Here is a 13,765-nt window from a genome sequence, read left to right on the forward strand (position 1 = left end):
AAGAGAAAGAGTAAGAGAGAGAATGCTGTTTATATGTGAGGAGGTGTTTCAATATAAACGATCCCAAAGCTTTGCGCGCAATCAGTGTATATAAAAGAGATAATAGATTTAATATTAATAGTATTAATTAGTAAATCTAAGTTTATATTTACACAGATCATGTAATCCATTTTATTCTTGTTCTCCTGTTTCTTCTTGTTCTTGTGCTTTTTGTTGTTGCTGTTGTTCGTCATCGTCTTCTTCTTCTTTCTTTCATCCCTATGTTTCTTTTATCCTCATTTTAATCTCCGTGCTCTTGAGATTAATGTTAGCAACAGGCGAGCGGTTTTGAAATCACATTAATACATTAGACTAACTCAATAAACTGAGGCGGCCGAACTAGATACTGGATCCTCTGCTAAGCCGGCTACCATTGTTCTATTTCAGTGGAAGTTGAAGCTGCAACCGCCCCCGCCGCCCCCGACACTGCTTCGTGCGTCCAACCTGTCAGTTTTTACTCAGTCATCGCTGCCACTATAGTGTTCGTGATCCTGACGGCTGTTGTTGTTAGTCTGAAGGTCAAACACGTCACGGTTAGTAAAGTTTAGAGAGAGGGAGAGAGTAGGAGAGAGAAAGAGAGATGGATGAAAAACATACGTACAAGATGGACACAAGACAATAACGAGTGGAATATTTACTTGACACTCGCTATGTCTAACGTTCTTCTTTGGTTTTGTTGTAGTGCAAATGATAATCAAGACTGTCTATATGTATGCCTACTGTCATGTGCCGCTCCATTTCGTGATGTAAAATGTTCTTGCTATGTTACGTTTCGTGATTTGATGTTTCTGTGATGTTACGTTTTGTGATTTAATGTCCATGTGAGTTTACGTTTCGTGATTTGCTATGTCTATATGTGCCATTAGATTGATGTATGTCCCTGTGATGTTACGTTTCGTAATTTGCTATGTGCACGTGACATTAGATTTCGTAACTTGATATATGTCCCTGTGATGTTACGTTTCGTGATTTGATATATACATGAGACATTACATTTCTTGATTTAAAATGTCTATGTGACATTTCACTTTGTGGTTTGTTTTGTACCTATTACGTTTGATTACGATAAACCGTTCCAATATGGCGGACGACGCGTTCTGTGACTCTCAATGTTGCTATGTGGTTACTCTGGCACCACTCCGTATACTGATCATGTGAAACGTGTAGCCGTCACATCGCTCCGTAATTCAGCGTTTATTGCCACGCGCTGTCCGCTTAATCTAATCACAGCTTGTAATGATGTATGTTATTTTTACCTGAGGTACTTTAGATATAGTATTACAATTTGTAGTCGCCGAGAGCCCAATTAATTGTGGAATCAGAAGAAGCATAGGGTTATAATACAGTACCTCCTCACGGTTACTCTAGCATCGAATTCATTCACTACAGTTTCGTCCACCCATTCCTTCACAATATACAATTCATACACACATAAACAATATTTATATGAGCAAATGTGTTTGCAAATAGGCATTCGCTGTCTCAGAGCCAATGCAACCAAAACGATGATTGAGGGAGTCAATCTACAATGGCGGGAGGGTGTAGATCGGGGGTTTCAAGAATCATTATTTTTGTTTCTGTATTTTATGCTGTAATATACCCATTTTCATCAACATCCTTATCAAAGATATCAAATCATTAATTTTGCTAGTTAACAAGCACGTATATCATAGTAAATCGCTGCCAAGTATAAATGTTATATCTGACTACTATGGCACCGTATTTATTAATATCATTTGTTATAACTTTCGAACTGATTATTAGTGAAATAAAATGACGTTTGCATTATTACATAAAATAACTTTTGTTCATGTTCACATTTGGAAAATATCTTTCGGTTATTTTACAATGTTAATTGTAACTTTTCAACTAATCAACAGAAGAAACGTCCGCGCGCGCGCAATCTCTCTCTCTCCCTCTGTCTGTCTGCCTGCCAGCCTGCCTGTCGCTCTGCAGGGCACATAGGCGTTAACTGAGTTATTTTTAATACAACACTAAGCTTTATATATGTATATACTGATATGCATACCTCACTTTATTCTAGACAAGATTTATATATATATATATATGCCATTCTAAAATGTGAAGACATGGAAACCATTTGATTATGATAGCTAGGAAATAAACGATAAGCACTTGACATATTACACACGATTTCACGGTAGTAAATCGGGTTATTACAAACATTTGTGCAAGGCTACTGTACAATACAAATGTTTCAAATAATGTCGAAGAATATTTTCACAAACTCAACATTGACACAGTGTGCTCATTTTTCTATGATCGTGCTATAGAAACACGCGTACAATGTCAGCGTAATCTATTGATTAATCTCGGTGTAACTGGACGTATAAATGCGTGAGCGTCGTCCACTGCCCGGTTGTAACCGCAATGCAGTTAAATTTCATATAAGTATGCCTCCGCGATACCCTGACTACCTGACTACCATATTTATAATACTCTGATAAAGGTCTAATACAATACACACGCGCGTGCACGCACGCACGCGCGCGCACACAAATGAAAATAAAAACGTAGTTTTGAAATGTGGTTAGAGACTGTTACATCTGCAGAACCTCTCTGAAGTTATCACGCATATACTTCAACTATTAGAATAGCGCTGAATGCAGTAACAGATACATGACTTTAACTATTTGGCACTACCAGCCAGCACAGAGTCAGGCCAGCACGAGGGAAAAAGCAAGGCTATTATTATGCACTACATAAAGATAGCAGCAGATTTATTCTATCCTGAAGATATGCATGGAAAAGAATAGTTCTGTGCATATGTTCGTTGATGACATGCATACCGTGATTTTGTAGGTGCTGCAATCTTTTTTAGTTGACACTAGTTTTTTCATTAATCTTAAAGTTTACGAGAAGTCGTGGATCCCCAAAGCCCCCCATAGGGGCGTGTTTCTCCATCTACAGCTTTTTGGCAATTAATTGAAAGACTGATGAAATCACTTTAACCCCTTCAGCGTCTGAACGTCATGCCACACATAGCCTTCACAGATATCACCCAGTGATAACTACATTTAGCCCTCTTTTCACTAAAGTCACGAGGGTGCAATCCAATACTCGAACCCTGACCTCAATGTTCGGTTGTTGTTTGTATTTATTTTATGACTATATAGCGCGGATATCAACCACGTACGAACGATCCATTTCCTTCGGATTATCACAAATGACGAAAAGACACTTCATTCCTCTCCTAAGGCCAAAGGCTTACTGGGATAATACTCCTGCTTATTATGTTATACCCCAATATCTTCGCATATCCACAGACGGTACGTTTCATCGCTCTTGAACTAACTGCTCTGCTAAAAACAAGATACTACTTACAAATGAAATACAATACACTTAGATCACTATCGAAAAATACATAACTTCTGAAACAAAAATGGTTTTCAGCAAGAAAATAAATCTGCTACTCTATCCCACCCAAATCCCACAACCCACAACTCGGATGCTTTAACTTGGGGGCCGATTTCCCCACTTACAACCGCAAATACTCAAAAACAAATTATGAATGTTCTAGCATCCTAAGCCCTTATCTCCTGCGAGATACGAAGACTTACGATCCCAACGCAGATAACGATCTTATTGTCACTACCTAATCTCAATGTCAAAGAACAAGATTAGAGATGAAAAATCGTGCCGACTTAAAAGCTAGCCTATCGTCATTGTTACCCTCTAGATAAATCACGTTTAAAACTCACTCAGGGATAACTGGCACAACTAAAATCAGCAGGTGATTCATAATCATTACAAAAAATTCTTGAAAAATGTCAAAGATTTAAATGTAATATATATTTCAACTGCAGCTAAAACAGGGAACAAAAGGGGTTCAATTGCAACCAAAACAATGAACAATAGGGTTTCAATTGCAGCGAAAACAGTCAGATGCAATGGGGTTTCAAGCATATAAATTCCAGCTAAAACAGTAGAGCAGTCAGGTAAAATAGAATTTCAACTGCAGCTAAGCACAGTGATCAAACAACGTTACACAGTATCAGGCCTTAAACACATAGCTGCTGCATAACAATAACATAAACAAGCTGCATCTAAAACAGAATGGTCACGTGTATTACGCATTTCAACCAGAGGTAAACAACAGAACAGTCATGCCTATCACACAATTCATCTGTTAAGACACGCCATCCTGTCACGTGTGACTTCAGCTCAACAGTGAGGTTGAAGTAACATGACACATGGCACTCGGTGACTTTGCAACAAGGTGTTAGCACAATGTGAGGGGGCGTCAACTCACGCTTTGTCAACCCCTATAGCGTCACACTGGCGGTTTGAAGAGCTCACATAAACCCGTGTACTTCTCTTCCTCCGGCACGGGAGCCGCCCGCGGTCTTGAGGATTTGAACAGCGGAGCAAGGTTCCTGATGTGGACCTCTTTCCGGAACTGTTGTCCAATGTTGTGCTGTTCACGACAAAAGAAAAGAATGATTATATAGATGACGTCGTAAATATAGTGCCTGAATGAGTAGTAATGAATAAAGTACAATAAAGTAGTAATGAATAAAGTAATACTATACTAATATTATTTTATTGACTCCCTCATCATACACAATATCAGAAGTAAATTAAAACAGATGTTTTTTTTTGTTCAATTTTGATATATATATATAATCCTGATTATCATGATTATTTTTTATACTTATTGAATATAGATATACTGCGATATTCATTTCTTTAAATTGCTCTATTCTTCACTTTTACCCTGTTGGCTGTACACACAAACATTGTCATATATTCGTTCAATGTAAAGATTTGCAGTTTGAATTCGAATTTTTTCATCATGATTTCTTCATTATTACTATTGCTTTTATTACGTTTTGTAGTTATTTCAATATTGGTTAAAACGTGTAGGTAGTTTATTGAGTTTCATTTTACTCTCGATAGTACAAGTGTGTTCAACCCTTAATAAATATATTAAGATATAATAAGTTTTTTAATTCGTGGAATAAACCAAATGTGTTGATCATTGAAACCTATGTCATAATGTGTTATGTTTTCCTGGAACCAATTTATAACAGATATTAAACAGAAATTACAACTATGCCATTTTAATGACAGTCGCTCTAGTGACATTCTGAACTGTGAATTGACAACTGAAATATTTCATTGTGTGTGTGACCGAGCTAGGTTCTCGACTGCAACTAGTCACAGTCACATCTCGGGACATCTCAGCAGGCGACAGGCTAAATTTAAATCCAACAACAGTAGTCGTACACTAGCATGTTATACACTACACTCCATTACACTACACCACACTACACTACACTAAAGTGACACCACACTACACTACAGTACACTACACTACACTACACTACACTACACTACACTACACTACACTACACTACACTACACTACACTACACTACACTACGCTATGCTACACTACACTACACTACACTACACTACACTACACTACACTACACTACACTACACTACGCTATGCTACACTACACTATATAGAGTGGTGGTAGTCTACTAACCCCAATGATATCACTAACGAGTTTTTTGAACATGTCTTTCTTCTTCTTTTCTGGCAGCTGCTTTGTTGGCATCGCCTGCAGCAACTTCTCGTCAAACGCCTGAATAAACAAATAAACGCTCATCGAATTACAAATATGCGTTCATATTTAATAGATGAGATCAGTTTCCTGGTCTCCATTTCAACACCAAGTGTTTAATGAAAAATACGTCAAAGCTGCGTCTTATACAGTGACCAGTTTTGGGTCTCAGCTGCAATGTGTGATTACTACTATTAATTAATTATAAGTAAAAAATATAACAAACATGATAATATTTACTGCAGTTTCATGATTGTTTTTCTATTAAGTAAAAATTGACATGTTAAGAGATGTGCTGTATTAATTGTAACGTGTAGGATGAATGATATTTATGAAGCACTCGGCTTCCCAACCGGTACCTGTAGTGCAGCTTCAGTACAGCTGGTAATCTGGAGCAGCAGGGTCCGTATCACTGGAAACACCTGCCGCTATAATAAGACAACAAGTAACAGTTGAACACTCTATGTGTAAAATGTTATAACACATAAATCCTCAATATAGTGGCTCTGTCCAGCTAATCTACCTGCTGCATAGTGCAGTAGGAAAAACTAAATAACCCTTGGATAGGAATTACTTTTAAAGATCACATCTAGACCCAAGTCTGAGTTAATAACTAAACTCGAATCCAAGGCTACATCCCGACCCAAGTCTAAAGTCAACGCTCTACCGGAGTAAACAGTCACATTCAGTCCAATCCCAGAAACAAGCCTAACATCACATGCTGACAGAAATCCAAGGTCACACCCATACCCAAGTTCAACACCACATCCAGATCCAAGTCTAACATCACACCCATACCCATCTCTAAGATCACAACAGCCGAACCCAAGTCCCAGAGTCACGTACCATGCCCTCGTATGCTTGCAGACCGAGGCCGAGCAGCTGGGACTGGCAGGCTTCATGCTGACCATGCTGCTGCAAACCCAGGATGACGTAGCGCAGGAGATTCATGGCGCCATCTGCTGACAGACTCCGGTCCACGAGACACTGGTGACGAAATCGCACAGTTACATCGGAATCTAGTGTCACCTTATAATTTCTAGAAACTGGCTTCTGCATTCCCAAATTTGGAGTGGATGCACATCTCACCAAATTCGCCAAAATAAAATATTGTTCATAATCGTTATTATTATTGCTATCATTATTAATAATAATTTATTACAATTTAATAATAGTAATATACAATAGTAATAATATAACGATGCATATATAGCAGGGTCAACTCGAACATAATTATAAAAAATTCTCTGCAATACTAAACATTCAAACACATGAGGAGCAACGTAATCCTAAAAAACACATTAAAAACCAAGTAGGACTATTCTTTAACACTAAAATGCAAACCAACAATACCTACACTCAAAGACTTGACAACTCTATTACACATTTATAAATTTTAAACTGGAATCTAAATAAGGTGTAATAAACTGTCCATATTAAGATCCCTCAACTCACAACTTGTGTGAAAAATACAGCATAAATTATGATCGCTCCGAAGCATTGCTGATTGATTTTTATATTCATGTCCCAAAAGACATGAATGCTAATTCCAGTTAAGTGCTATCCTAAAGCAGCTGATGCATTAATTAACAGGTGTGTGGCATTGCACACTCGCTCATGCATGCACCCACGCACCCAGACACACAGTCATACACACACGCGTGGGCTCACACGTATATGCATGCGCATATGCACACACACGCGACTCACTACTATTATAAAGGGGCAAAGTAATGGGAGATACTGATGTTCCCTCAGATGACAACAGCAACAGCTCACCTGTTTGAGTAGCGGCCAGCAGAGTGGCACTGTCTTATTACATGTGGTCGCATCATTCACACACAGCGCATAGAAGACAAATAGTATCACAGGCGAACCAATGGTCTGCAACGAAATGATGAAATATAGCAACTCTCAAACTCCGTGTATAAGCACGTTCTAATATATATATATATAACATAAACTTAATAATGAAATACATGTAAACTATCTAACTAAGTTTAACTTAAGGTAGAAAATAGCTAGACCTCAACGAGGAACATGTGAATTATTCATGCACAATTAAGTGAAGGGATGGTCAGACTTCTTCATAGTTAGGGGATCAGAAGGCAGCACAGACAGGGTGGAGAAACGATACCTCGGTGTGCGCAATCAGCAGTCCTAGATCGGACAGGCTGTCGTCGTGAGCGGGAGTCACTGTTGCAGCATCCTCCTCCAGCATCTCACAGTTAGCCGGGTCTGGAGTCTTCCTGTTCTGACACATGACACCTATGGAGACGCATTACATCACCTAGTTACATACGAAAAATGATGGCTCATGTTGTTATGACACATTACTCAGATGCATATTTATTGTTGTGACATTAATAATTCGAGGTAAAACTAAGATTTACTAGTGAAACCACTGGTAAGTATTATAAATCATGAATAGTTTATATTTAATACTATTATTATTAACTATAGGTAACATGTTTATTATAATCACCTCGATTTTGAATAATGCTTTTATGCTGATTAAAGTGATGATTTCACGTTTTTTCAAACAATTTTCATATTTTCTCGACTGTTCTAATACTTATGCTAGCCGCACACTATCCGACCCGAGCACGATCGGGAGGCTTACGAATGGATCGGGAGGCTTAAGTTTGGCTCGGGAGGCTTAAGTTTGGCTTGGGAGGTCATTTTGGCCCGATTCGAATTTTGAATCGGGAGCGCATAGTGTGCGAGGGCTTATGACGCGACTCGGATAGTGTGCGTGGCCATCCGACCCGATCGGCGAGCGCTGAAGAAAATTGACCAATCACAGAGCAGCGCCATGGGAACCGCATTCGGTAAAAATGGCGGGAAAACACTCCCGACCCTTAGTACACGCTAAATCCGCTTGGAACGCCACGAGAGTGCCATGGTTTGCGACAACTTTGAGTCGGACAGTGTGCGGGGGCCTCCCGATCGATCGGGAGCGGGTCGTATAGTGTGCGGGGGCACAGTGCTGTGCACAGTGCAAAATTGGATAGTGTGCGGCTAGCATTACCTGCACTCCTTGCGTAACACCAAGAGTATGTAGCAAGGCTATCGTCATAAAACACTTCATTGCTTGCTTCAACACATCACTCATTTCACCAATATCAAATTAGATTTGTTTTAGTTTACATGTCTACAAAATTAGCATGCGACTGGTACCCTGTCTCTACACTATGTTACCTTTGTCTACATGAAGAGATACCAGTCTATAAAAATAACACAACTACGTGCACTTGTTTTGTGAGAGCGTTTGAAAATTCCATTCTGGTGTATTGCAAGTTAGCAGGTGCTATTTTGCTGTTAATTTACTGTTTATAGCCTATAACAGCACAAACTCGTGATAATTGTTATGCTGAAGTAATCAGTAATGTGTACACTGACAGCCGAGTCTAATATTGTCTACATTTATTCATTTCTACGATTTTCTCTGATTTACTTGAGCGATGATAAATTTAAGAGTGGACTATTATCTAACAAATCTTAAGGTAAATGCTACATGGAGATTCACATGGTTGTGGGAGCGAGCATTATTATCCAGAAAACAGGGGCTGGAATACAGATCACATATGCGGGCGTCATAATGCTTTTTGCAGAATAGACGAGGTCAGAGTTTGAACACGGGTGGGCGCACCTATGAAATCAATGTAGTCACGAGTTAACTGCCGTATGATTTGGTCCTCAAGAACTTCCTGTGATTCAGGCATGTCATCTTCATTGTCGCCACTGCAACAAATAAACAATATGACTACGACCACATCAATCAATTACTCAGCAAAGACATTCCGAGATAGAGAGGCAAGGTGACACTGCACATTTTCGTGCTGTGGTTTTCATGAAAGACACCTCATGAAAGATAGAAACAGTAAATGACCTAGACCTGTAAGGGTCCAATGGGCAACCAAGGCATATTTATCACTATAATACCAATTCATATCAGCGCGATAAAACCACTCAAAAGACAGTACAATAGAAACATGAAATGTTACGAGAAATGCTGCAAAGTAGTGACGCAATGACACAAATACAAATATTAAAAAGATCCACTTTTAAAACACAATAAAAATTCACGCAACAAGTGAACACTGAACAAAATCGGTCGAACCCTTGTGCGATGCATTGGGGCGGACACGTATGTACCTCGTCTCATAGCGCTGGTTGATCGCCTGCCATTTTCCGCTGAGCCTGTGTAGCAGGTACGGGCAGACAACACAGAGCACAGGCAGCAACACCTTGCTGTAGCACTCCTTAGGGCAGTGCTGCACAAAGGGCTTCAGGAAGATCCGTACAGAGAGTGAGTCAAGGTCACAACAAAAAGAGAGGTTGACCAACGTTGCCTACTACAGCTACAAAAGCCAACTATGTACACAAATGATGTATGCACGTATGCATGCATGTTCACGTATACACGTGTTGCGTGCATGTGTTGAATGCATGTACACATTAGTGCGTGCAGTATACCACTTCTTTTTTATAGCCTCAACTGTGTACTATGACAGTGGAACTACTTTTTGTGTGTAAAATTTTGCGTGCACAAATATTAGCTTAACAGCTTGAGATATGTTCAGTTATGTTCAGAACTCAAATTTCTCCTCTAAAGTTTGAGAAATAACCTGTACTGATTTGTTAAATCACTAAGAAATAAATACCATTAATCTGAGTGAAGGGATTTGAATAAACTAACATAAATCTAAATGTGAACCCATGCGTCATGAGACGACAAGTATCGTAAACTATGCAGTTATATCATGGAACCACGAATAATGTAACTTTTGGATTTTTGCAAAGTTATGACCACATGGTGGAATCACAGTTAACACCTCACACAGTGATAAGACATTATAAATCTATCAACTTGTAATTATTAAATACTTAGAAACTGACACTGTACTTAAATCTAAATATCTAATAAGCTTATATAACACCACTTTTAATTTACCAAAGGAATTCTCAGAATTTGCTCTGAACATTACATTGCTCTGAACATTACTCTGAACATACATCGAACAATGGTTACACAAAAGACTTTAAACATGGGTTACCATTATCCCATCTACCAACTAGGACGCCAATCAAGCCGCGTTCATCATTTATTGCATTCCGTTTACTTCACAGTAACATCATGCGTCGCCTCTCGTACAAGGATATGAATGATGGGTCTGAGTCTGTAGTCGGGGATTGAGTCGAGACTTGTGAAGACGGTTCCCAGTAGCAGGTCAGCAAGTCCTTCCGTACTGTAGAACTGGAATCCCAGACTTGATCCCGCGTTACCTAGTATATGATACCTACCCACGCAGAAAAACAACATGTTAGACGGTTTGTGGGGTGTGAATGCAAATGGCATTCCTGTGCGAGTGTAGAAATTAAAAGGGATTTTAGTTGAGTAGCATGCAATTCATAAAATTACGACTCTTCACACGCAGGTAATTGAACTCGAACGTAACTGTAACAATATGGCTCTGCAAGAAACTGTAGATATCTTTTCACATTACGGGATACCTACACATTCAGATCAAGAGCTGCGTTTGAATGATTGTTGTAAAAAATAACACGCTGATGCTGACATAGCCCTGGGAGTAAAAATGCAACAGCATCTTGCTAAATAGCCCAGAAAGTACCACAATGTCAGGGGCGTACCCAGACATTTTTTTATGGTACGCAAAATTGCACTCAAATTTGTCAGTTATTATTTTTACTGAAATCCTTCCGACCATCTGGCATAATGACACTGTAGTCATTATTCTTATCACACGCATAATTCTGTAAGCCCAACTGAACGTTATATTATTTTGTTTTAGTAAAAAGGTCATGTATTTTTTTATTCTGAAAATTTTTAGTACACATTTGCGTACTTTGCGTATAGGTAGCTACGCGCCTGACTGTAACCAGGTGAATGAATGAAGAACAGAATCTGACGCTATGTAGAGAAACACTCTGTAAATGCTGTAAAACAGCTGCTTTTCAGCTTTAGGCAGTTTATCCCGAAGCAGGCTATTGTGAGTTGAAACTATTCACTTATCACTAACTGTATAGCTCAATGACAGTGATTGATAGGCTGGATGAACACACACTGGGCAGTGCAGTCGATCTGTGACCAACTGAGATGGCCTTCCTTAGTACAGATTACATCTCCTTAGTACACATGACATCTCCTTAGTACAGACGACATCTCCTTAGTACACATGACATCTCCTTAGTACAGATGACATCTCCTTAGTACACATGACATCTCCTTAGTACACGTCTAGGGTGTGACCCTACAATGCTCTCCTATGCGTGCTACTACACAGATCTCTCACCCGTTGTCGTGCACGTTCGTGAGGAACGTCTGCATGCGCTCAAGCGGATGCTTCATTGAGATTGTGTCCAGCTGGTCGCTGCACGGAGGCGTGATGCCCAGTAGCGCCATCTTCTCCGTCTCGGGAAGCTCGTAGGCGTGCCCGAACTCCGGCGACCTCCGACCCAGGAATTCTGGCACCCACATCCGATTGAAAGAGCTGCGAGAGAAAAGAGCGGCTATATTTCACAAATGCGTTTTACGTGAGATCTTCTGTGATTTTGCGAGCTGTAAATCTGCTGTTTTTTTGGAAAGAATAATTACAGCGTACGGTACAAATTTAACAAAAATGCAGATTATGTAGTAATACTAAGGCATTTAATTAAAGGAAGTATTATTAATTATCTTGTCACACACATGTTCACATACACGCACTCAGACACACACGCACACACACACACAGAGGCACACACACACACACACAGGGTCACACACACACGCACGCACGCACACACACACACACAGAGGCACACACACACAGAAGGACACACACACACACACGCACACGCACACAAGTGAACAGACAGGCGGAGGGATTCATGCACGCACGTATTTAACAAATTTACACATTTACCAAAATTAACAAAAATGGAAAAAAAAATCAAATAAATTAACACATTTATTTTTACAAATTTAACAAAAATGCAGATTATGTAGTAATACTAAGGCATTTAATTAAAGGAAGTATTATTAATTATCTTGTCACACACATGTTCACATACACGCACTCAGACACACGAACGCATGCATACACAAATACACACACACAGGTATGCATAAACATACACATGTGCACGCATGCACACCTGCACGCACACATGCAAACTCGTGTACACACACATTCTTTGGTAGATCGGATATTGAACTTCACTCTCCTGCCAACTGCCCATATGCCTTGATTTCCTTTATGGGGATCACAATGCTGTGAATCTCAGGCAGAGAACAACCGTACCTGAGAAGTCCCAGCATATTCTGCATGAGGGGCATGATGTGTGACGATGCAGGATTGCGTAATATGGGGGCGCCACTATCACTCGTTCCGATCACAAACGCTCCCGCCTTGGCTTCCTGTGAGATAAATTACACGTGGAGTGTGTGTACGGGCATAACCTCTACACAACCACTGTATCAGCATTATTTTTATGTAACATCAAACTCCTACAGAAGAATACATACATCTGCATACCCGAAACCACACAGCCACACAAAATAGCTATGACTACCACCACTAACTCCATAAAAGCTAGAGTGATCTCCAGGCCGCGTTCAATAATCACATATGAATAATGACATTGAACATGAATGACTTCTATAAACTCTATGTTAATCACTCAGTGTATATAAAGAGATATCATTTTTTACACGTTGGCCACAATATTCGTGCACATCTACAGTACACTAAATACCTCTGCATCGTCTGGCCACTTGCTCCTTTTTATCACAGCTAAGATTGTGTTGATGCAGTATATAATCTGGAAATACAGCACGTAACGTACATCGTGACAGCAGTTAAAATACAAGTGTGCATTTACAATAAATACACGAGAATCAGACCTACATCTACCAACAAGACTGCTGACACAAGCAGCCAAACAACTAATGGAGATAATAATCTGCCACTCAAATGTTCCTGTGCATCACGTGATAAGAGCACATGCACTCACATCAAAACAAGTTTTAACATTAGTCTTAACATTGACATTTTCTCATAGACCATAACTCTATACACTGGGTATGAGAAACTGACCACATTTCCATCAACAGCCTACAAGAAAATA

The 13,765-nt window shown here is 39.5% G+C and overlaps 1 protein-coding gene across 1 annotated transcript in view; it reads right to left on the reverse strand.

Annotated features, from left to right (window-relative positions):
• Positions 1 to 1,704: 1,704 nt before the first annotated feature.
• Positions 1,705 to 13,765, reverse strand: part of LOC106809291 (exportin-5-like) — a gene marked incomplete in the record, with an annotated part of 31,575 nt that continues 19,514 nt past the window's right edge. Inside the window, 12 exon segments of the mRNA XM_014812323.1 lie at positions 1,705 to 4,477; positions 5,555 to 5,653; positions 5,992 to 6,060; positions 6,479 to 6,619; positions 7,412 to 7,516; positions 7,770 to 7,900; positions 9,285 to 9,376; positions 9,791 to 9,935; positions 10,799 to 10,935; positions 11,950 to 12,147; positions 12,940 to 13,055; positions 13,394 to 13,583. Of these exon segments, the coding sequence (XP_014667809.1) occupies positions 4,334 to 4,477; positions 5,555 to 5,653; positions 5,992 to 6,060; positions 6,479 to 6,619; positions 7,412 to 7,516; positions 7,770 to 7,900; positions 9,285 to 9,376; positions 9,791 to 9,935; positions 10,799 to 10,935; positions 11,950 to 12,147; positions 12,940 to 13,055; positions 13,394 to 13,583 (1,567 nt within the window).

The sequence above is a fragment of the Priapulus caudatus genome, unplaced genomic scaffold, assembly GCF_000485595.1.
Source record: "Priapulus caudatus unplaced genomic scaffold, Priapulus_caudatus-5.0.1 Scaffold343, whole genome shotgun sequence".
Lineage (NCBI taxonomy): Eukaryota > Metazoa > Priapulida > Priapulimorpha > Priapulimorphida > Priapulidae > Priapulus > Priapulus caudatus.